The 24462-nt window shown below is 40.4% G+C and overlaps 1 protein-coding gene across 1 annotated transcript in view; it reads left to right on the top strand.

Annotated features, from left to right (window-relative positions):
* LOC122563694 (microtubule-actin cross-linking factor 1) overlaps positions 1 to 24462 on the top strand; it is a 536485-nt gene that overhangs the window by 469548 nt on the left and 42475 nt on the right. Inside the window, 12 exon segments of the mRNA XM_087976866.1 lie at positions 3171 to 3326; positions 4214 to 4411; positions 8580 to 8708; positions 11310 to 11480; positions 12116 to 12271; positions 13671 to 13877; positions 16943 to 17062; positions 18983 to 19152; positions 19620 to 19779; positions 19971 to 20165; positions 21334 to 21462; positions 22236 to 22379. Of these exon segments, the coding sequence (XP_087832992.1) occupies positions 3171 to 3326; positions 4214 to 4411; positions 8580 to 8708; positions 11310 to 11480; positions 12116 to 12271; positions 13671 to 13877; positions 16943 to 17062; positions 18983 to 19152; positions 19620 to 19779; positions 19971 to 20165; positions 21334 to 21462; positions 22236 to 22379 (1935 nt within the window).

Here is a 24462-nt window from a genome sequence, read left to right as displayed (position 1 = left end):
ATAATAGTCGGTCCTGGCACAATGTGCCAATGGTCTCCTTCTGCACAGTAATAATTGTCTGTCTTTGTGGTTCTATTCTAAAGTACTTGACTTTGTTAATATGATATTAAGCAATGTGAATTCATACATCCATCACTTATCAAACCCCTCAGTATTAACAACTGAACAGTACATGTTGCTTCAAGTCTAGCTTCAAAGGTGAACACAAGGTCCTGCCTAACAAAATGTTTCACATTGAGAGTGCTGCACAACTGCAACAGCTTCTTTCTGAGGGTGTGGACATTGCTGTTCAATGAAGAGTGCGGGAGTGCATCGCTAGAGCAGCACCAAGTATACCTAAAAATGAAGGGTTGAATTAGTGAAGCTACAACAGCGCTACCTGTGTGCCAAACAACATAAGCAGCAAGTGATAGACAGAGCTAAGTGATTCCACAACAACACATCAGAACTTGCCACATTCAGTCATGATTGGTGCTGGGTTAATAAACAACTCATTGGAGAAGAAGACTCCACAAATATTCCCAACTTAAATCGTGGAGGGAGCCAGCACATTTAGTACAAAAGAAGAAGGCTGAAGCATTCATGTCAACTTCAGTTAGAAGTGCCAAGTGGAGGATCCATCTCCGCCTCCATCAGAGGTCTTTAGCATCATGGATATATGTCTTTGGCCAATTCAATCCAGTCCATGTGATATTAAGAAATGGTTGAAGGCATTGGATACTACAGTGGCTTCAGGCCCTGGCAATGTTCCAGCAATAGTATTGTGTTCCAAAACCTGCCAGGCGAGCCAAATTGTTCTAACATGGACATGACACTGCCATCTACCCAATTATGTTGAGAATTGCCTAGGTATGTCCTACAGACCAAAAAATGGGAAAAGTTGCACCCAGCCAATTACCACCCTATCAACCTGCTCTCAATCATCAATAAAGTCACAGAAGGTGTCATCAACAGTACTATCAAGCAGTATGGACTTAACATTTCCCTGCTTACTGACATCCTGTTTGAGTTGAGCCAGGGCAACTTAGCTCCTGACCTCATTGATGTTTTGGTTGAAACATGGGCGAACATGCGGAATTGGTGAGGTGAGAGGGTCTGCCATGACTTCAAGATTACATTCGAACAAGGGTGGCATTAAAAAACCTCTCTCAACACTGGAGTCAGCGGGCATCGGAGGAAAACTCCCCACTGGTTGGAGTCATACCTGACACAATGGAAGGTTGTGATGGTTGGAGGTCAGTCATCTCAGCTCCACAGCATCTCTCCCAGGAGTTCCTCAAGGTAGTGTCCTTAGTTGCTTTGTCACTAGTCTCCTTCATAAAGTCAGAAGTGGGGATGTTCACTGATGACTCATAACATTCAGCACCATTCATGACTTGTTATATATGGTAGGTAGTCCACACCCAAATGCAGCAGGATCTGGACATTATTGAGACTCAGGCTGACAAGTGGCAAGTAACATTTGCCCCGTACAAGTGCTAGGCAGTGACCACCAGCCCGTGACATTCAATGATATTACCATAACTGAATCTCCCCCCCCCCCCACTATCAACAACCATTGATCAGAACTAGACATTTTTAAGTACTGTGGTTACAAGCATAGGTCAGAGGCTAGGATGTTATGCAGCAGATAATTAATGTTCTGACTCCCTAAATCCCTGTCCATTATCTACAAGGCATAAATCAGGAAGATGATGGAATACTCCCCACTTGCCTGGATGAGCACAATTTCAACAATAGTCAAGAAGCATGATACCATCCAGGCCAAAGCAGTCCATTGATTCTCTATATCATAAATGCTAAGCAGCAGCACTGTGTACCATCCAGAAGACACACTGCAGAAATTTAACAAGGCTCTATTAACAGATTGCTACAATCTACAAGGACAGCAGCAGTAGATATGTGTGAAGAACATCACTTGCAAATTCCCCTCCATCAATTCTCAATCCTGATTTGGTAATATGTCACCATAGCTTCAGTATTGCTGAGTCCGAATCCTGGAATTCGCACCTTAACAGCATACCTACTCCAAATAGACTACAACAGTTCCAGAAAACAGCTGACCACCACCACCTCGAGCAGCTAGAGATGGGCAATAAATGCTGGCCAACCAGCAATGCCCACATCTTGTGAGTAAATAACAAAAATAGAAGTGGAGATACCATCCTTGCACCCAAGCCTGCAAGAGGACCTCAAGTTTTTAATGGGCTGTCTGCCCACGTGACATCAGGACTTTTACAGTGAAGGAAGGGGCTATTACGTAATCATTCAGTGACAACTTTAAAGCTCGTTTTATCTCTGGACAGTGAGATTATTCTTCTCTTGGCCCTCCCAAACTTGGAAAAGGAGGAGTTGAGAAGGTGATGGATCAGAGTAGATTAATGCATTACCAGAGTTAGGGGACACATTAATAACCGAGATTAAGAATTATTTCTAATCTGAAAGTCTTGGGTCTTTGGACTTGTATTCCCCAGAGAGCAATGCAAGTGAAGCTTATTGAATATTTCTGAAACAACAGAGGTAGATTCCTGGCCACCAAGGAAGTTGATTGATTGTTATCGGGGTAAACAGGATGAAGTTAAAGCTACAGCTCAGATCAACAATGATCTTGTCTGATGTGACAGGCTGGAGGGGTCAAATGGTATCCTCCCCCTAATTAGCGTATTCTACCCTCGTCTTTCCCTTACCACAAACTCACTGACTTTTATACATCTGTTTGCGGGCAGAATTAAGTTTAACCTTTTTTTTTGCATTTTCAACCAGGCAGATCTGTTGTAGGACATATGGACTCCAAAGAAGCTGAAAACCCTTCCTTTCATCCTTTCTTTATCTCTTCCAAATTCATGGAATAGATTCTGGGAATGAACTCACGCCCAGGCCATTGTTCCTGAGTTTAATGCAGCTACTTATGGTTGTATAAAAATAGGCATACGTGCCTACCTCTTACCAAGAAGCCTTGGATGGCATGTGTACTACACATGCAATTTTAGCATATATGCAACAATATTTGGTGTTTGATATCAATATTTGGTGTTTGATCATTTTTCTATATTCAGAATTATAGGGGATATTTCTTTACAGACCCAAGGAGAGTTGTGGTGACTATTTCTGATAGCATAAACAAATATTTGATGTGAATGACTAACTCTGAACTTATTATTTCTCCACAGCACAAGGTGGAGGGTGCCCTACTGGCACTGGGTCAGTTTCAGCATGCTTTGGCTGAACTTATGGCCTGGCTGAATCATACAGAGGAGCTTCTGGATGGACAAAGGCCAATTACTGGGGACCCAAAAGCCATAGAAATTGAACTTGCCAAGCATCATGTATGTCAAAATAATATTGTAATGGCTATCAATGAAGTTATCCTCTGCAAAGATTTAACTTTCATAACTGTATAACCATTGGATCATACAATCGTATATAATTAATATTGTGTTGTAAAAATAATAATACGGTTTTGGATAATGTTCTTCGAGAAAACATAGCTGTTTGAAGCATTATATATGTTATGTTAATGTTGTCATTGTTCATTTAAATTCTGTCTTAAATTTAAATTGTATCTTACTTGTCTTTGAAGATCCATCGTAGTGCTCTTTGAGCTCAACCTTCTATGCTAGATATGATCTTCGGTCAACAAATATATCATATGATGTCAGGAAGTAGAGTTGATCTTTGTATGTTGTGATAGTGAATAATGACTGAATTCACCTTAGTACTCTAAGTGTTGAGGGAAATCAAGTAAGGAGCAAAGAGCCAAGACCGATTGAACCTTCAGCCACCTAGGCAATTAATGAACGATGGTGAAATTGAGGATGGGGCAATTACTCCGAAAGCCAGTATCAGAAATGTAAAGCTGTAAATCTGTATAGTAGATAAAGGATGGTAGGGCAATAATGTAGGAAGAGACCACAACACATTACGCAGAAAGTTTGGATTTTCAAAGCGAGGTGTTAAAGGATGAGAAGGTAGTATTGGGTGGCAAATACTGGGCATATTAGGAGTTAGAATAAAGATAGTAGTGTTTTACAAGAAGTTCCAACATTGAGCAATAGACCTCAACACACCAGAGCGTTTGCCCACCATTCTCTTTATAGATGCTGAGGATCTTTTTGTCTTTTTCAATTATACTAGTTGCTTTAAAGTTTGTGATGTTGGGTCCAGATAACCGGTTTGTGCAATATTTGGTAAATGGATCTTTAACTCCCCACAGGTACTGAAGAATGATGTTCTTGCCCACAAGTCAACAGTGGACACCGTAAATAAAGCTGGGAATGAGCTTCTGGAGTCAAGTGCAGGGGAGGATGCCAGCAACCTAAAACGTCGATTAGATAAGTTAAATCAGAGCTGGCAGTCACTGCTTCAGAAAACTGAAGGGAGGGAACAACAATTGGAAGCTGCTCTCCAGCAGGTATTCAATAGCTGAAGAACTTTGGGAGACCTGTATTTATTAATACTTGAATAGGCAAAGTCAAGTTACAAGCAGTTTTTGTATGGCACTGCTTAGGTTTCTGTTATATTCCCAATTCCTTCGTCTCCGCCGCATCTGCTCCCAGGAGGACCAGTTCCAGTACCGAACAACCCGGATGGCCTCTTTCTTCAAAGACCACAATTTCCCCCCAGACGTGGTCGACAATGCTCTCCACCGCATCTCCTCCACTTCCTGCTCCTCTGCCCTTGAGCCTCACCCCTCCAATCGCTATCAGGACAGAACCCTACTGGTCCTCAGCTACCACCCCACCAACCTCCATATACATTGTATCATCCGTCGCCATTTCTGCCACCTCCAAACGGGCCTCACCACCAGGGATATATTTCCCTCCCCCATCAGCGTTCCGAAAAGACCACTCCCTCTGTGACTCCCTCGTCCGATCCACACACCCCCCCCCCCCCCCCCCCCCCCCCCCCCACCAACCCAACCTCCACTCCCGGCACCTTCCCCTGCAACAGCAAAAAATGCAAAACTTGCGCCCACACAACCCCCCCCCCCCCCTTACTTCCCTCCAAGGCCCCAAGGGATCCTTCCATATCCATCACAAATTCACCTGCACCTCCATACACACCATTTACTGCATCCGCTTCACCCGTTGTGGCCTCCTCTATATTGGGGAGACAGGCCGCCTATTTGCGGAACATTTCAGAGAACACTTCTGGGACACCCGGACCAACCACCCTGTGGCTCAACTCCCCCTCCCACTCCACCAAGGACATGCAGGTCCTTGGACTCCTCCATCGCCAGACCATAGCAACATGACGGCTGGAGGAAGAGCGCCTCATCTTCCGTCGAGCAACCCTCCAACCACAAGGGATGAACTCCGATTTCTCCAGTTTCCTCATTTCCCCTCCCCCCACCTTGTCTCAGTCCCAACCCTCGAACTCAGCACCACCTTCCTAACCTGCAATCTTCTTCCTGACCTCTCCAGCCTCTCGCCCTCCCCTTCTCGCCCTCCCCTTCTCGCCCTCCCCTTCTCGCCCTCCCCTTCTCGCCCTCCCCTTCTCGCCCTCCCCTTCTCGCCCTCCCCTTCTCGCCCTCCCCTTCTCGCCCTCCCCTTCTCGCCCTCCCCTTCTCGCCCTCCCCTTCTCGCCCTCCCCTTCTCGCCCTCCCCTTCTCGCCCTCCCCTTCTCGCCCTCCCCTTCTCGCCCTCCCCTTCTCGCCCTCCCCTTCTCGCCCTCCCCTTCTCGCCCTCCCCTTCTCGCCCTCCCCTTCTCGCCCTCCCCTTCTCGCCCTCCCCTTCTCGCCCTCCCCTTCTCGCCCTCCCCTTCTCGCCCTCCCCTTCTCGCCCTCCCCTTCTCGCCCTCCCCTTCTCGCCCTCCCCTTCTCGCCCTCCCCTTCTCGCCCTCCCCTTCTCGCCCTCCCCTTCTCGCCCTCCCCTTCTCGCCCTCCCCTTCTCGCCCTCCCCTTCTCGCCCTCCCCTTCTCGCCCTCCCCTTCTCGCCCTCCCCTTCTCGCCCTCCCCTTCTCGCCCTCCCCTTCTCGCCCTCCCCTTCTCGCCCTCCCCTTCTCGCCCTCCCCTTCTCGCCCTCCCCTTCTCGCCCTCCCCTTCTCGCCCTCCCCTTCTCGCCCTCCCCTTCTCGCCCTCCCCTTCTCGCCCTCCCCTTCTCGCCCTCCCCTTCTCGCCCTCCCCTTCTCGCCCTCCCCTTCTCGCCCTCCCCTTCTCGCCCTCCCCTTCTCGCCCTCCCCTTCTCGCCCTCCCCTTCTCGCCCTCCCCTTCTCGCCCTCCCCTTCTCGCCCTCCCCTTCTCGCCCTCCCCTTCTCGCCCTCCCCTTCTCGCCCTCCCCTTCTCGCCCTCCCCTTCTCGCCCTCCCCTTCTCGCCCTCCCCTTCTCGCCCTCCCCTTCTCGCCCTCCCCTTCTCGCCCTCCTTCCACCTATCGCATTTCCAACGCCCCTCCTCCCTACCTTTTATCTTAGCCTGCTTGGCACACTTTCCTCATTCCTGAAGAAGGGCTCATGCCCGAAGCGTCGATTCTCCTCCTTGGATGCTGCCTGACCTGCTGCGCTTTTCCAGCAACACATTTCCAGCTCTGATCTCCAGCATCTGCAGTCCTCACTTTCTCCTTAGGTTTCTGTTATACAACATTTAATCTGTATTTGCCTTTGCTATTCATCCTGAGGCCAATTATAAATTAATTGACATATATGTAAGATAGCTTGCAGATTTCTGGCAGTATGCCAATCTGTAATCTTCTCTCACCAAAACCGACTGACTGGATCTGAAGCCTTAAAATTACAGTGAGCAAGAAAGGCCACTTATTTGGCTATCATTCAATTTCCTTTGCTTTCCTGTGTACTCTTTTGCATAGGTCGCCCAGGAGCATTTATCAAATCCTCTTACTGTTAAAGCAACGTACTGCAGATACTGGAAATCTGAAATAAAAACTGTAATCATACAGCAGTTGAGACAGTATCTGTAGAGATGTAACTTCAAACTTCAGTATTCTGAAGGAGATTTATATCAGACTTGAAATGTTAAGTCTATTTCTCTCTCCACAGATGCTGCCAGATCTGCTGAGTTTTCCCATCACTTTAGTGTTTAGATGGAATAAAAACATTCAATAGGCACTTTATGGGAAATTCCTCATTTCAAGTTTCTTGAGATTACTCTGACCCTGAAGTGAAGAATTTATTCTCAGCTCCTAATGGGCTTGCTTGCTTCCTTTTCTGTTCCTAGTCAGGTAACTTAGAATTAGAATTAGGTTTTATTGTTATGTGTATTCAAGTACAGGAGTCAGTGAAAAGTGTACAAAGTCATCATTCCTGGCACCATTGTAGGTACAAAATAGAAAAATGGAGAAAAAACTTCTGATACCAGGGCTGATTTTCAGTGTGAGGATTACTACAGAATGAATTGCTCTATATTCTGCCTTCAGTTGCTTAACTGCAGACTGACTTGTATCTAAGAATTAGAAAACCTGTAACCTTATTGTACAGTGACTTTCTGTGGACGTTGTTCTTTCCAAAGTTCATGTCTATGGCAGTATTGATTTCATGAGCCTTCTATCCGGATAGAAATGCTAATTAGCTACTTTGTAAGCCTCCAACATTTTATCTCAGAATTAAATTGATAATACCAGAAACACACACAAAGTATAACTGTTTATAAAAGTTGACATTCTTAACATCTCCCTGAGAGACTTGGAATCTGAACGTGGTAAACCTTTTTTTCTCAGTCAGTTAGCCTGGGCCCCAAAGCAGCCAAGCGACCCAAGCAGGTTGTCAGGCAGAATTCAGAGCAGAACATGTGACCATTTTTCTCATTTTTACCTTTAAAGTAAAGAGGCAGTACCAGATGATAATGATATAATGAACTTGTTTATAACACATTTTAGCCAGTGTTTGCACCTGGCTCAGAATGTCGTTACTTTTTTTTTAGATTTCAGCATCAACTGTTAAAGATTTGTCTCTCTGTACCTTTGTCTCTTTTTGTTCTGATGCACTAAGCATTCTTGAATTATTTCTCCCAAAATGTGCAACTACAGTAGATGGTTCTCCACATTGCACTGCATCAGCTGCCTGTATGTCCACTCCAGTAACCTGACTCTATTCTGCATTATTCTCCAGTTTTCTGTGCTTTTAAATTAGTATTGTTCGTTTTAATGCCTACAGTCAAATAATTTATATAAACAGAAATGAAAACACATCACTGAAGAAAAGTAGGTCTAAGTCACCATCCAACAATTTGATGACTTATACCTATATGTTTTCTTTCTCTCTACTATTCATTTCTTTTAATCCAGCTCCATTCCCTTGAATACAGTGTTGCCTTCATTTTTGCAACATTGCACAAGTATTATAGAATCCCTACAGTGTGGAATCAGGCTATTAGGCCCAACAAGTCCACACTGGTCCTACAAAGAGTATCCCACCCTTTTTGATATAATTTTAGTACTTTAACTGTAGGTTGCTTTGTAAGCTAAGTTATTTAAGTTATGATCTATTTGAGTAGCTCATATTCATTTATAGTACTTTATCTCATGGATTCTTCTGGCATAGACATTGGATTTCTATATTCTGAGTGGATATTAACAAACTTCGTGAGACAGCTGGTATGTTTTTCTGAACAATGCTTCTTTTTTGACAGGCTGAAAGTTTTCATAGCGAGATTGAGGATTTCTTGCAGTGGTTGAGCCGAGTTGAAAATCAGCTGGCAGCATCTAAATCCACTGGAGGTTTACCTGAGACAGCCAGAGAACAACTCAATGTCCACTTGGTAAGTGATTTGTAATCTCCTTCAAAAGCACAGGATTTGCAAAACAAATTTCTTTTAATAGCTTCATCAAAAAGCAAAAAAATAGTTACAATCTGGGTTTAAAGAAGCAGTATCAGAGCTTGAGACCCAGGCAGTTGAAGGCACAGCTACCAGTGATGCTCAGAAGGCAGGAATTTGAATGAATGTCCACATCTCAGCAGGGTTAAGTTTCTGGTGATGTTACAGAGAAATTTGAAAATAAGGAGCTGGATTAGATTAGATTAGATTAGATTAGATTACAGTGTGGAAACAGGCCCTTCGGCCCAACAAGTCCACACCGATCCGCCGAAGCGAAACCCACCCATACCCCTACATTTACCCCTTACCTAACACTACGGGCAATTTAGTATGGCCAATTCACCTGACTCTGCACATCTTTGGACTGTGGGAGGAAACCGGAGCACCCGGAGGAAACCCACGCAGACACGGGGAGAACGTGCAAACTCCACACAGTCAGTCGCCTGAGGCGGGAATTGAACCCGGGTCTCTGGCGCTGTGAGGCAGCAGTGCTAACCACTGTGCCACCGTGCCGCCCAGGGGCTCTGTAGGTCAGCAAGCACAGGGTGATGAATGAATAGGATTTAGTGCCAGTTTGAAGAAAGGTAACTCAGTTTCAGATGAACTCAAGTTTGCAGATGGTAGAATATGGGAGACAGGCCAAGAGCTTTTTAGAATATGCAAGTCCAGAGGTAGCAAAGGCATTGATGAGAGTTTAAACAACAAATAAGTGAGCCAGAGACTGAGTTGGCAGTTCTAGCCATGTCCCAGATTTGATTGAAAGCTCATTTTGGATCAAATATAACATGAGTTTCAAACCTTCTAATCCAGCCTACAAACAGTTGGCAAGATGAGGGATGGCAATGGATCTAAGTTTATGGTGGGGACTGTAGACATGAGCTTCAATTGTCCTAGTAATATTTGGAGAAAAATTATTTTCATCTAATACTAAGTATTTAACAAGTATTCTAACAATTTAGAGACAGAATAATAGTGGGCTCAAGATAAATGGTGATGAGATAAACTCAGATGGCTTCAGCAAATGTGGGGAAGCTGGTCCATCTGACTATTCAGTATATTTCCTGGAAGCCTCCTTTTATGATGGGAAGAATAGCTCAATACAGACAGAAATTGGGGGAGGAAACTTGGTAAAATGCCACGAAGGAAATTGAATCACAAGTTCACAGTGCCAGACCCAGCCTAGACAAAGGGTAAAAACAATGACTGCAGATGCTGGAAACCAGATTCTGGATTAGAGTGGTGCTGGAAAAGCACAGCAGTTCAGGCAGCATCTACTCCTCGGATGCTGCCTGAACTGCTGTGCTTTTCCAGCACCACTCTAATTCAGCCTAATTCAAAGACTGTCGATGAAAATTTGTTACGAAAGTCGATAACTGTGCAAGGGGTAAAGTTCAATTGGCCGTAGCCTGATACTTTTAAAGCAGACACCTCAGATATCCCCACTGAAAATGGCAGTTTAAGTCCTAGTCATCAGTTCAAGAATTCAGACTCAAAATAGTTAAAAACTAAACCTCATATGACGACATGATGCACAAAGGTGCTTCAACTAGTGTTAATGAGGGGACTTGCCCAAACAAATCGAACAATCCATGTATCTTTCTTTAATGTATTTGTTCCTTCTGTTTCCAGTTTTCTTCCTCTCAATTACCAAGACTTCTTGAGAAAATATTTACCAGTCTCTCTCTGTAAATATTTATAACATGCTGTAGAGTTGTGCACTCAATTTTATCATTTCCCCCATCATACCATCACCTTGGGACAAAGTGTGCTTACTACTGTTCTACAAATTGCATTGAATTACTCCCCTCCTTCAAGACACAATGGTACTACACCTTTATTGGGTTTAAATTCTGCAATTCCTTCCCTGACACCATTGTGGGTGTGCCTATGGCACACAGACTGCAATAATTTAAGAAGGCCATTTGTCACCATTTTCTCAAAGGTGGCTAGGGACAGGCATTAAATGCTAGCCAGCCAGTGACATCCACATCCCAAGAGTGGATTGAAAATAAACTTTTTAAAAAAAACTGCATCATACCAAATAAATAAAAGAATGTGAATGTAAACTTGAACCAGTCATATTGATGCATCATTTGATTTTGGACTGGCATTCTGATGTACAGTATTAATGAAATAATGTCATTGTAAGAAATGACTGTATACTTTCACTCAAATTATGTATTTAACAGATATATTGATGTTACTTCCTAATCTCTCTCAATCCCTTGACTGTTTTATGGGAAACAAAATGCAAGATATCAAATAGCTATTCTGTATATTTAAACTTCATAGACTATAACATAAGCTCTTTCATGAAAGGCATCTAATACTGGTTTGCCAGCATATCCTGCTCTAAATAACATGAAACAAAATAATAATAATTGTAGAGATCTTTTGTTTACAGACAATGAGCAGATCATTGTAACTAAAAAGGATTAGGTTGTGTGATAGGAAATTTGATTTCTTGAATACTGACAAGTAACATTATAGGTGGCAATGAATCACTAGGATTAACTGTAAAAATTACTTTGTTTTATTTTTTAGGAACTCTACCAGGAATTCTATACTAATGAGGAGACATACAAGAACTTGCTAGAGAAAGGCCGGCTGTTGCTGAGTGCTCGCGATGATGTTACAGGATCTAATGTCGAACAGTGTGTCACATTATTAGAACAGAAGTGGCAACTGATGAGCACCAAGATAGAGGAAAAGAAGGTAGGAGTGCCAATAGTGTCAGAAAAGCCAACAGTGAGAGGATAGGAATATTATTACGAGTAGGAAGATGGTGACTTTTAAAAAGGACTGTAGTGTCCGTTCTTAATGTTTCTCTCCAGCAATCTTGGACTTTTATTGACATAAATAATTGTTTGAAGAGAAGAGAGTTACAAGATTACAAGTAAAGAAGTTGTGGGTGCGGTGGGAAACAGTGAGTAGCTCCATGGAGAAGTAGCATATATTAATGAATGAAATAGTCATCATCTATGCTATAATAATAATATCGAGGGTGTGGTGTTGGAAAAGCACAGCATTCAGCCGAGGAGCAGGAGAATCTTTTCCTATCTATCCCCTCCCCCCTCCAACCTATCACCTTCTCCCTCACTTTTCTCTATCTATTGCAATCCCAGATACCTTCCCTCTAGCCCCACCCCCTCCCATTTATCTCTCAGCCCACCTGCCCACAAGTTTCATTCCTGATGAAGGGCTTTTACCAGAAATATCGATTCTCCTGTTCCTCAGATGCTGCCTGACCTGTGCTTTTCCAGCACCACACTCTCGACTCTGATCTCCAACATCTGCAGTCCTCAATTCCTACAGTAATAATTGTATGACTTTTTTGTTTTTATTTTCAGACCAAGCTAGAAGATGTCCTCAGTCTTGCAACAGACTTTCAGAATTCCTTGCAAGATTTCATTAACTGGCTTACTCAAGCAGAGCAAAGTCTAAACATCGTAGCTCCTCCTAGTCTTATCGTTGATACAGTACTTTTCCAAATAGACGAACACAAGGTATTGGAGGTTCTGGATTATTCTTGGTTTAGAGGAGCTAATGTTGGCAGATAGTCTCATGTTATGGGGTGAGGATTGTTAAGAAGTGGTATTGTCTCAATCCAGGGGCCAAAGAATCATGAGGCGGCTTCATTTCACTTCAAATGAGAATCAAGTGACTGCTTCAGTATGGAGCTGAGGAACTAGGAGTCTGTTCAGTGCCTGGGACTGGGGATAAGGTGATTGCTCGATATTTTGGGATTGAGCGACAGCTCAATATGTGTGTCAGACTCTAGGTGACCAGTGACAGGGTAAATGTTCAATACGTGGGATAGGCCACTGCAAAAGACTTGGGAAGGAGCAGGGAGACTGCTTGATTGTCAGGACAAAAATACAGCTACTGCTAAATACTTGGCTCAGGGACTGGGACTCGATAACTGAATTGATATGACTGTGCTGTATGCAGGACAAGTCAACTTGTCTCTTTGGGAGACAGGACAACTGATCAATATGCTGTATAAGATAACTACTCAATAGTCAGAATGGGGATGGAGTGACTGATCATACACAGGGCAGGGACTGGGAGACTGATCAATACCAGAGATAGAAGGACTGTAGCAATTCAGAACAGAGTGTGCATTGACAGCTACCACACCTCAGGATCTTTTAAAACAAATCCATACACTAAAGCATTTTCCACATTTTCTTTGCACTTGGTTTCAGAAGGTACATTAATTGAGTTGTGCTTTAAACAGGAATTCATAAATAATGGAATGATTATAAAGAGCTGAATTTAATGTTACAATCTGTTTAACAAAATTCTTAGTCAAGTTGCAAATACATTTAAATGTTTTTACTACAGTCAAAAATGTGACTTTGAAAATATTAGGAGTCATATAATGCCACAACATGAGAAATGCTGAGGGAAATAAAAGCAGAATTGGAGAAACTCAGCAGGTCTATGAAGCATCTGTGGTGAGAGAAACAAAGTTATCATGTTGAGTCCATGGAGAGTCCTTGAAGAGTCATATTGGACTTGAAACATTCAGTCTGTGTCTTGCAGCACAGGTGCAACAAAACCTGCTGAGTTTTTCCACAATGGTTTATTTCTAATTTCTAGCATCTGCTTTTATTAGCAGAAGAGCTGTTGTGCTCCCCAGTGTACCCCCAGGAAAGGGGCTTGTCTCCTTGTACTCCACAGGCTCTGCTGTGCTGTTGTGGGTTTTTCCACATGAAGAAAAGGTAAATAAGAGGAAGTTAACCAGCAGGTGACAAAACGATACTGTGTAAGGGCTGGCTACAAAGCAGCACTTTGACCACTTGCAGCATGCTTTCTTTCCATTTAATAATAAGTCCTCAGAGTGTAAAACAAAGACAAAGATGCAAATATGTTTAGCTAATACTTATTACTATTTTCCAGATATTTGCTAATGAAGTTAATTCTCATCGTGACCAAATTATTGACCTGGATAAAACTGGAAATCAGTTAAAGTTTCTCAGCCAGAAACAGGATGTGGTTTTGATTAAAAACTTGCTCTTTAGTATGCAATCACGGTGGGAGAAAGTGGTACAGCGTTCTGTTGAGAGAGGAAGAGCACTTGATGAAGCCAGAAAACGTGCAAAGCAGGTATGCAGAATCAAAATGAATATGTTCCTGTATTTTCCCTGACCTGTTTTCTAAAAACACTCCTTTGTGTAGACTTGTTGGTATGTTGAAATATGTTATCACCTCCTGCATCTTTCCCAAAACTTTATATTTGAATCCCTCTCATCTGATTTCCACCTCACTGCAACACTGAAACAGCTCTTAACGAAGTAATATTTGTTATCCTTCATGACAGTGACAAAGGTAAGATATCCATCCATGTCCTAGTTGACATGTCAGTAGCTTCTGATGTTGGTCTTGCTCACATTCCTCTTACTGCTCCTTTCCACTGTCATCCAACTAAGTGAGTCTGCACTTACCTATTTCTATTCTTAAGTATCTCATTGTGGCCCAAGTGTCACTTAGTGTCTTCACTTCTTACTCCTACACTGCTAACGATGTCTGCCAAAGATCTATTTTGATCCCCTGCTGGGTATGCAAGCTTCCCCTTAGCATTATCAGCAAACCTACCATTTCTGTCACATGTATGCTAACAACATTCAACTGTACCTCACTACCTCCTCTCTCAACTCCTCCACTTTTAACTTGTATCTAAATTGAAATTGGGTCAGTGCAGAGGTCTCCCAAAAATTGCAGGTCAAAGGTGGGGAAAGATTGAAGAACAGTAAGAACTTTAACATTGAGGTGTTATTAGACTGGGAGCGAGTATAGCTCACTGAAAATGGTGTGTGACAACCAGTATGGAATGAGCAAAGATTTCATCCATTTGAATGTTTGGCATACCAAAGTCTTCAGTTGTTGCCACAAGTTCCACTAACTCTACTCCCTTCCCTGGCAACTATCTGAGGTTGAACCAGACTGGACACCAGCTCAGTGCCATTTGATTACAAGATGAGTTTGCAACCACTTATCTATACCATCACCTCAGATCACCTGTTTCCCTCCTCAGCTCACTTGCTGCTGAACACCTAATCGTTTGCATTGTCACCTCTAGACTTGACTATTCCAGTGCATTTTTGGGCAGCTTGTCTCACTCTAATTTCTAAGCTTGATATCATTCAAAACACTGTTGCCCTTAGTTATCCTTACTTACGTTGTACTATACCATGGCAGATGGTGGAATTTGAATTCAATTTTTGGAAAGGTCTGGAATAAATTGTCTAATAGTGACCATCAAAGAATTGTCAATTTTTGGAAAAAGCCATCTTGTTTGCTAATGTTGTTTCAGAGTGGGAAATTACTGTATTTAACTGGTCTGGCCTACATATATCCAATGCATTAATTTTTGTTTTCAAGTTCTGCTTGTCAGTCATCTAGTGCTTGTTGATCTACGCTGGCTTCCAATTGAGAAATGCCTCCTTTTAAAATTCCAATTCCTCTTCGTAAATCTCTCCATGTCCTTGTCCCTCATTTCTATAATTTCCTCCAATCCCATGACTCTCTTGAGATCTCTGCACTCATTCAATTTTGACTTCTTGGGCATCCCAATTTCAATTACTCCACAGCTGGAGGCCATTCTTTAACTACCAACTGCGTTAAACAATGCAATCCCTCCTGAAACCTGACCACGTCTCCTTCACCTTTTGAATATTCCTTAGAAGCTACCACATTAACCAAGACTTCGAGATGCTGATGTTGAACTGGGGTGTGCAAAGTTAAAAATCATACAACACCAGGTTATAGTCCCAACAGATTTAATTGGAAGCACTAGCTTTGAGTGTTGCTCCTTCATCAGGTGGTTGTGGAGTATAAGATTGTAAGACACAGAGATTATAACAAAAGTTTACAGTGTGATGTAAATGAAAGTAAGTATTTAAAAAGACCTGGATTGTTTGTTAAGTCTCTCATCTGTTAGAATGACCATGTTGTTCTCAGTTCTTTCTTATGAAAATTGCAAAGTTTTTTTTAAAAAAGTTACGTTCTCAAGTGAACTTTAACAATTGGCATCTGTCAGCCCAGATAATGTATTGAAGGTGTAAGCTGCACTGTGTGATACTGTCTGTGCCGCAATGTTTATACTGATTCTAATCTAAAAAAATGAATTTACAGAATTTTACATAGATTCGTGCAGTTTTTGAGCGAAGTAAAATGTAATTCTGCAAGCACAAATTCACCCCACAAACTTGGGGGTGCGGGGGGGGATTGTTGTGAGTGTCTGAGAGAGAGAGTGGGAGAGGACACTCTCAGACACACACACACTCCTACAGACACGCATGCATCCTCTCACAGACTTATATCCAATTATGCTCTCAGTCTCACACAGCACCCACTCCCCCACAGACACACTCAACCCTTTTTTTTTCCCCCCCACCCCCAAACACCTGGTTGTCATGAAAAGCTCTATATAAATGGACCTGTGTCTTTCAAAGTAATGATATTAAAAATGCAAATGACAATAATAAGATGCTGCTCTTTAATGATTGCAATAAAAATTAATTTACTACCTGTGCTATTATAGAATATAAACCTTGCCAATAGAGTCTTCCTGTATCTGGCAGGGAGGAGAATATTTCTATCAAGAACCCTCTAACAGTCCTGTCAGTAGTAATAATAATTTACTGCTTTAGAAATATCTTTGCAATACTTGGATTACAGAAAGATTTCTTACCTTTCCTAGGTTAACTTGGCTTACATTTGTAAAGGTCCTATTCACTGGTTTATATACCTTTGATTAAACACAGACTTTTGAAATTATTTTTGTTGGCACTAATACTTTGAATATTAATGTCCTTTTCAATTCCTGATGTGCACTAATCATGAATAGTGATCAGTCTCTTGAAAAGTTTTTATTTCTTTATTTAATTTGAATTATGCCTGGAAGTGAAACTGACTGAAGAGCATCTAAAGTGCAAAAGTTGGATATTTTTCTCAAGTTAATTTTGTCTTTTTTTTTAATAGAACCTTTTTAGCTTTTGAAATTTTAAATTTACATTACACCAATCCACCTTGTATTTTGTGAACTTTCAGTGGTACAAATAGTTTGATACAAGACCGATGGGTTCTGCTGCAGTTTCCTAACTAAAATAAATGTTTTGTTTCTGAGCCAATTGAATTTAATTCTAAGTATTGTATTTTTCTATCTTAAGTTCTTTGAAGCCTGGAAAAAGTTGATTGACTGGCTAGAGGAGGCAGAAAACAATTTGGATACTGATCTTGAAATTTCCAATGATCCAGATAAAATAAAATTGCAGCTGTCAAAGCACAAGGTAAGAAATCTGCTAAATTCTGATTCTCTAAAGTTCAAAATACAACTTCCATTGTTTTATTTTTCCTCACAAATGTTCCCTTTCCCTATCCTCAGTTGAGCATGGTGACTTTTTTTTGAATAACCTTCTGAGGAATTCTGATGCCAGTAGTAACAACCTCCATACTATCCTGTTTGACATCTAATTTAGCTGGATTCAAGGCCATTTTGGTGTGTCATTATTTGGTGCCATCACCTAGTGCAGGAAGTCGAATACAACCAATAAGAAGGACTTGATGCTTAGTCATTCAAATAATAACTATGGGCTAGTCAAAGTGGGAAAGGAATTTTTTTTGTGAAAAAAAACACCGTTCAAAAGTCTGGATGTATAAATATTGTGTCCATGGTTGTTCGATATAGATATCTAAATTGAATTTTTCTTTTCAGTTTCAAAATCATCTGAAGAATTTTCTACTAACTAAGTGATTATAGCCACCAAACTATGCACTGGCAACGATCTTTTTTTTTTCTTTCTTTGCAATTTGACCTGAGTTTGTTAGGGTTTAAAATGATGGAAATTCTATCCAATGCTTAAAGAGCTTGGTGTTAGTAATTTTCACCGGGGGAAATAAAAAAGCCAATTAATCTAAATTATAATCTACCAATTTCCAATTCCTCTTGCCTATGGGTACAGAATGACCCCAATTTTTATTTTAAAACGAACTGTTTTCTCCTTCTTACAATCGTAAGCAAAATAATGGTCGGTGCATAAAGTTAGAACATAGAACATAGAAGAATGCAGCGCAGTACAGGCTCTTCGGCCCTCGATGTTGCGCCGATCCAAGCCCACCTAACCTACACTAGCCCACTATCCTCCATATGCCTATCCAATGCCCGCTTAAATGCCCATAATGAGGGAGAGTCCACCACTGCTACTGGCAGGGCATTCCACGAACTCACGACTCGCTGAGTAAAGAACCTGCCCCTAACATCTGTCCTATACCTACCCCCCCTTAATTTAAAGCTATGTCCCCTTGTAATAGCTGACTCCATACGTGGAAAAAGATTCAACCCTATCTAAACCCCTAATCATCTTGTATACCTCTATCAAGTCACCCCTAAACCTTCTTTTCTCCAATGAAAACAACCCCAAGTGCCTCAGCCTTTCCTCATACGATCTTTCTACCATACCAGGCAACATCCTGGTAAACCTCCTCTGCACCCATTCCAGTGCCTGGTCTTTAACTATTCATTTGAGAGTTTGAAGAGTTGTACCATCTTAACCTGATGTTTAGATTATCTTTACTTGAGTGTTTTGCATCCTTCAGTGCATTGTGAACTGAGTTGAGTGAAAACTGAAATTTTCTTCTTGTGATCTCCAAGATTTTACATATTTCTTCAGGTGGATCAACAATTAAATATTTGGCATTTTTAAATGTTGTTACAAATTAAGATTTTCATTTATAATGAGTGCAAAGCTCATTCCACACTTGCGGCCATTATGATCAGGTCTTAATGCGCACAAAAGGTCAAATTTATTAAACTACAGATGCGACTACAATGAAATGTGTATAGTATTTCTGATTGACAAAAGCAATTTTTGATTTTAAAACAAGACTAAAGCCGCCTTCAACTGATCAATGTCAATGTTTCCCTCAGATGCAGCTTTCAAATTAATATTTTTCCAAGCGTTTAGTGTCCACAAATACAAAACTTGCACATTTGGTTCCAAGCGTTGGAACCAAATCTAGAGTATCGCAAGTAAACTGAGTTGAAAAGTGCCAATGGCAATTAAATAAGGATTTTAGGCAGCAACTCAAAAATGTGGATACTTAATTATCACTCCTGTGATTGCCAAATTGAGATCTGATGTGCTGCACCGAGACGTACAGCCTGTGCTCTTGTTTTTCAAACATTTTACTCTTTTTGAAAATTGAACAAGGAATTCCAAAAAACCCTGGGTGGGAAACAACCAGTGTATGACACCACGATCCGCATGGGCCGTTCCATGAAAGAGAAGGCTTCACTTACAGATGACTGTCAGAAACTGGATAACCTGCTGGGCGAAGTGCGTGATAAATGGGACACTGTTTGTGGCAAATCTGTTGAGAGGTAAGGGTAATAAATACATTTTTAGCATATTGTTGTCTAGTATTGTAAAACTTTCTAGCCAAGGAAATTATAACTACATATTTATGTATTTTAGTCATGATTAGTTACTTGGAAAGAGACCAAGTTACTATAATTTACACATTATAATTCCAGTTAGTTTTCTTGTACATGCTGTGAAATAAAATAAACTTCTATTTGCCTAATTGAAGTTCATTTCTAATGAAATGAAATATTTATTGACATTCTTCTGCAAGCTTAATCCGGATATACAAGTGACATTGCATCAGACATTGAATCTATTTTTACTTAACCTGTGTTTTTAAGAAAAAAGATTGTGTTGCTGATAAGCTAAATCCATTTCGTTTGGCAGACGCTCTGTTGTTTCGCATGAGTCAACTTAATATTGAAAAAATGAAGATGTCGTTTTACTAAATATTAAAGATTGTTGATTCTATGGTCCTATTTAGGCAGCATAAGCTGGAGGAGGCACTACTGTTTTCAGGACAGTTTACTGATGCACTCCAGGCTCTAGTTGATTGGCTCTACAAAGTTGAGCCACAATTAGCTGAGGATCAGCCTGTCCATGGAGACCTAGATCTTGTGATGAACTTGATGGATGCTCACAAGGTAAAATATTATTGTTAAGTGTGTTACATTCACAATTGTGTAACTTCATCAAAGTGTTAGCAGCCAACTGATTTAATTATATGGCTGTATATTTCCATAAAATTTTGCTTTTATTTGTGCATACTGCTTACTAAAACCTGAGAATTCTTAAACTCTTATGTTCTGCACTGAAAAATTCCTTTCTTGTGTAGGTTTTCCAAAAAGAACTTGGTAAGCGCACCGGTAGTGTACAGGTCCTAAAACGATCAGCTCGTGAATTGATTGAGAACAGTCGTGATGATACAACTTGGGTGAAAGTCCAGTTGCAGGAACTGAGCATACGCTGGGACACTGTCTGCAAACTGTCTGTTTCTAAACAGACACGACTTGAGCAAGCACTTAAACAGGTGAGAGCACATTGTGGTATTTAATTGACAATCTCAATTTTGCGCTGGTTTAGTTTATCAATTTGAAGATTTATAGTATAATTACATAAAATCAATAGTCGGAATACCACTTCCTGTAATGCATACTAACTTGATTTTATCTGCATGTTACCACCAAACTGACCCATAACACAGTATTAAAAATTTTCTGTTTGCATCCACGCATGTTATAGGAGAATAGAATGGGGTGAGGCCATTCAATCCCTTGAGTTTGTTCCAAAATGGCTGATCTGAATCTTGCCTCCCTTTGCCTACCTGTGTTCCATATGGTTTGATACCTATGCCTGACAAAAAGGTATCAAGTTTAATCTTGAAAATTTCAATCAACCCAACATCTATAGCCTTTTGGGGAAAAGAGTTCCAGATTTCATTACCTTTTGAATGAAAAATCCTTCCTGAGCTTACTTGCAACCAACCTTGCTCTAATGTTTAAGATTGCAGTGCTCGATTCCATGCCTGTATCTGACTAATTGAATTTCATACTTTTAAAAAGGTCAACTCCTCAGTTTTCTAAGCTCAAGAGAATACAAACCAAGTCTATGCATCTTTTAGCCCTCAAGTCATTTAGTGACTGTCATCCTGAGGTGCAATGCCAAAACTGAATGTTGTTCCAGATGAGTTCTGACCAAGATGTTATACACTGAAGTCTACTTTCCTCCCCTTTGTTTACTAGTCCCACTTGAGATAAAGGCAAGATTTACTGAACCATTTTAATTGTGTGCCTGCAATCACTAATTTTTAGCAACTGTTATACACATGAATGCTTCTGCTTATCCACAATCCTAGTTTCTCACTAAGAAGGCAATAACTTTGATTCATAATTTGGATTTTCTCTGAATTTAAGTGGGAAGGAAGCAAATATGTCAAGAAACTTCTATCAAAATCAATTACTTCTCAGTGGCATTGTCATAAGCAGTGTGCAGAGCTAATGGTCGATAATAATTCTTTCTCTTAACATTCCAAAGTAATCTGAAATGCCTACTTAATTGAAAATAACAATTTTTTTTTTAAATCTACCTGCCTATAATTTTTTTGAAAGATGGATGTAACTACTGTGGAAATTCTAATGTTCTCATTTAAATATCAGAACAACTGAACTGTTACCCATTATTGGTTAATTCTGATATAGGCTGAGGAGTTCCGCAATGCTGTGCATGCTCTCCTGGAATGGCTTTCTGAGGCAGAGCAGTCACTTCGATTCCGAGGCGTTCTACCCGATGATGTGGAGTCTTTGCAGTCTTTAATCGATTTACACAAGGTCAGTTGTCCACTTGAATAGTGAAGTAAGATTCTCTGTATAAACGTTTTCAGTATTTTGATGGAAGTGGACTGAAGGTTAATCCAAATTTCAAATTAAATGTGAATATTTCTATCTAAGTTTGGCTTTTAAAATGGAAGAATGAGGTTTTAATTCATGCATACTTGCAGAAATAAAATCAGATACAAATTAGCATAGTTAATTTCAAATTATTATTTTTGAAAGGCACAGCATAAAAGCTGTATGTTATTGTCTCAATATTTGAGAAATTAACTGAAAATCCTTTGAATTTATACCTATTAAAGTAGTGTCCTGGAATGTTCTTGGAAATTAAGGTTTAACAGCCTAGTTTTTAGATACCTTTTAAGAAACCACTTTGTATGATTGGTGAGAAACAAAAATTTACTTAAACACAGTGTGCTATTCTTAATGACTTCTATATGGGTCATGATAAATATGCTGTATTAAAGGCCTGATTTACTTAGGAAAGCAAAGGACTGATGACATGTTTGAAAGCTATTTATCTTTTATATTTTTTGTATTTAAAAATTTGAAATGGCATATGTATAATACCATTTGTAGCAGGACACTTCCTGTGCGCAAAAATTTTTCAAATATATTTTAGTTGCAACATCGTGTTTAAGTGATAACTTGTGTCAAATGAACTGTCTTATGTTAAATTATGACTTCCAGATTTTTTTCTTGAATATGTGTCCTTCTGTCAAGGAAACTAGGATTGTGCTGTTGTTAACTTGTAGGTTTTATATTTTCAGGAATTTATGAAGAAAGTGGAAGAGAAGCGTGTGGATGTAAATAAAGCAGCTGGAATGGGAGAAGCCATTCTTGCGGTGTGCCACCCAGACTGTGTGACCACAGTCAAACACTGGATCACAATTATCCGAGCCCGCTTCGAAGAAGTAAGAAAGAAATAAGCAGATCTTGAATTATTAAAAAAATAGAATGATCACATCAAATTAAGTGCCTTAATCTCATTTTAAGTGTTCTAATAGTTAAAATGTTTAAATCTATTTATGTAAATTTTAGATTGCTGTTTTTTTAATCCTAACCCGATAACTTTTATTAGTTTTGAATGACTAACTTGGTAAAACATAAAACGATCGATGGGTAAGATCCTTTACTGTGTTGGATTAATCTAAATAGATAATTTGGAATTCTAATGTAAACTGAGAAAGAGGGTCAGGCAAAGATACGCAAACAGATGTGTCGAAGTACAAGATTCAGTTCTGTTTGGAATTGAAAATTGTTTTGCTTTTTCATCGAAGACAATAGTCTGTTTCTGCTCAGCAGTTTTTCCATCAGTTCAGTCATAGCCGTCTAGAATAGGAAATTACTAGCCTGCAAGACAATAGAACAAAGCACTGAAGCTGACCCATGTCTCAAGAGGTGGACCATGCTAAGTTTTCCAATGCAAATCCCTTTTGCTTTAACCTGAATAGGCTTAATTCGATATTTTTCTTTCTTTATTTACTGGATGAGTGTGTCACCAACTTGGCAGCATTTATTGCCCATCCCTAATTGCCCTGAAGGCAGTTAAGAGTCAACTACGTTGCTATGGGCTGGAGTCACATGTAGGCCAGACCAGAATGGCAGTTTCCTTCCCTAAAAGACATTCATGAACCAGATGGGTTTTTCCAACAATTGACAATGGATTCATGGTCATCATTAGATTCTTAATTCCAGATATTTATTGAATTCAAATTCCGCCATCTGCCGCAGTAAGATGTGAACCTGGGAATGAATGGTAATTAAAACATAACTGGGAGCCATTTTTTGATGAATGACAACACAGAACTGTAAATTTGTAGTGGTTACAAAAAATATATAAATTTCAGCAGGACTTGACTGCTTTTTGTACAATTTAAATTGTACAAAAAGCAGGGTGCTGGAGAAACACAGCAAGTGAAACAGCATCTGTAGAGAGAAAGAGTTAATATTTCAAGTGCAGTCAGAGCTGGGCAACCCATTTGCTGTATGGACAAAGATTCAATGACAGCCTTTCACCAGAAACCAAAGCTTAAATAGTGAAAAAATGCTGGTGTGTGCCAAGTGCATAGCCTGCTTTTTACTCCTCAAATTGCTGCTCATAAAACTTGATGACTATGGGGCACTTGTAATACCCTTACCTCTGGGTCAGATGACCTGGATTCAAGTCTTATCTATATCAAAGGTGCAACATAAGATCTTGGACAGGTTGATTTAAAAATATCCAAAACTGGGTGACTCGTAAATTTATCTGGCCTTATTGGTGGTAATCTTTAGAGAATTGTCTGTTTTCTCAGCACATTTTATTTCTGTACTGTACACTGATGAGCTGAGAAGCTAAACTTGCATATTGAGTATTAGACCGCAGTCTTCGCTGATGAAGTATATGATCATGAGCTCAGCTAGGAAGCAGTGAAATTAATTGCAAAGTCCTGACACAGTTTTGAAAGTTACTTAACTTCATCAACATTGTCATCCACTTCTTAGAATAAACTGCATGACACCTAAGGTTTAAGTGATAAGGAAACCTCACTATTATGCTGTTTTGTTACAGATTGCCACCTTCAAATTGAACAGGGAAATGAATTGAGGTGCTGCCTCAAGTCTTGACTTGATAGGCCTATTCCTGCATTCCTTTCCCTTTTCACAATTTGTTTCTCTATTATATTAGTAATATAAGACTAATGGGCTACACTTCTGTTTAACCTAAAGGTTAACTATATTTTAAAGTATGTTATCTTAAAGTTGCATCTGTTTTCTAAGATAGTTGTTATATTCCAGCTAATATTTGTTTATATGAAACATGTATTGCTAAAAAGGGCACGTTTTGTCGAGGCCCTCATCTCTCAGGAGTTACCAGAGTAAAAGAAAAGCATTTATGCTATATAGAATTAGGCTACTCATTAGTTGGCAAGAGGACTCTGTTGTCATGAATGTTGTTGTGCAAAATGCATCTGTTACTAATAACTGACAGTTAGCTGCAGCGTGTTGTTTAAG

This window comes from Chiloscyllium plagiosum, unplaced genomic scaffold (assembly GCF_037043375.1).
Source record: "Chiloscyllium plagiosum isolate Xiang-an unplaced genomic scaffold, Cpla_swu_hap1 HiC_scaffold_30, whole genome shotgun sequence".
In the NCBI taxonomy this organism is placed as follows: domain Eukaryota; kingdom Metazoa; phylum Chordata; class Chondrichthyes; order Orectolobiformes; family Hemiscylliidae; genus Chiloscyllium; species Chiloscyllium plagiosum.
The sequence above is the reverse complement of the archived record's forward strand: the minus strand, read 5'-3'. Positions and strand labels throughout refer to the sequence as shown.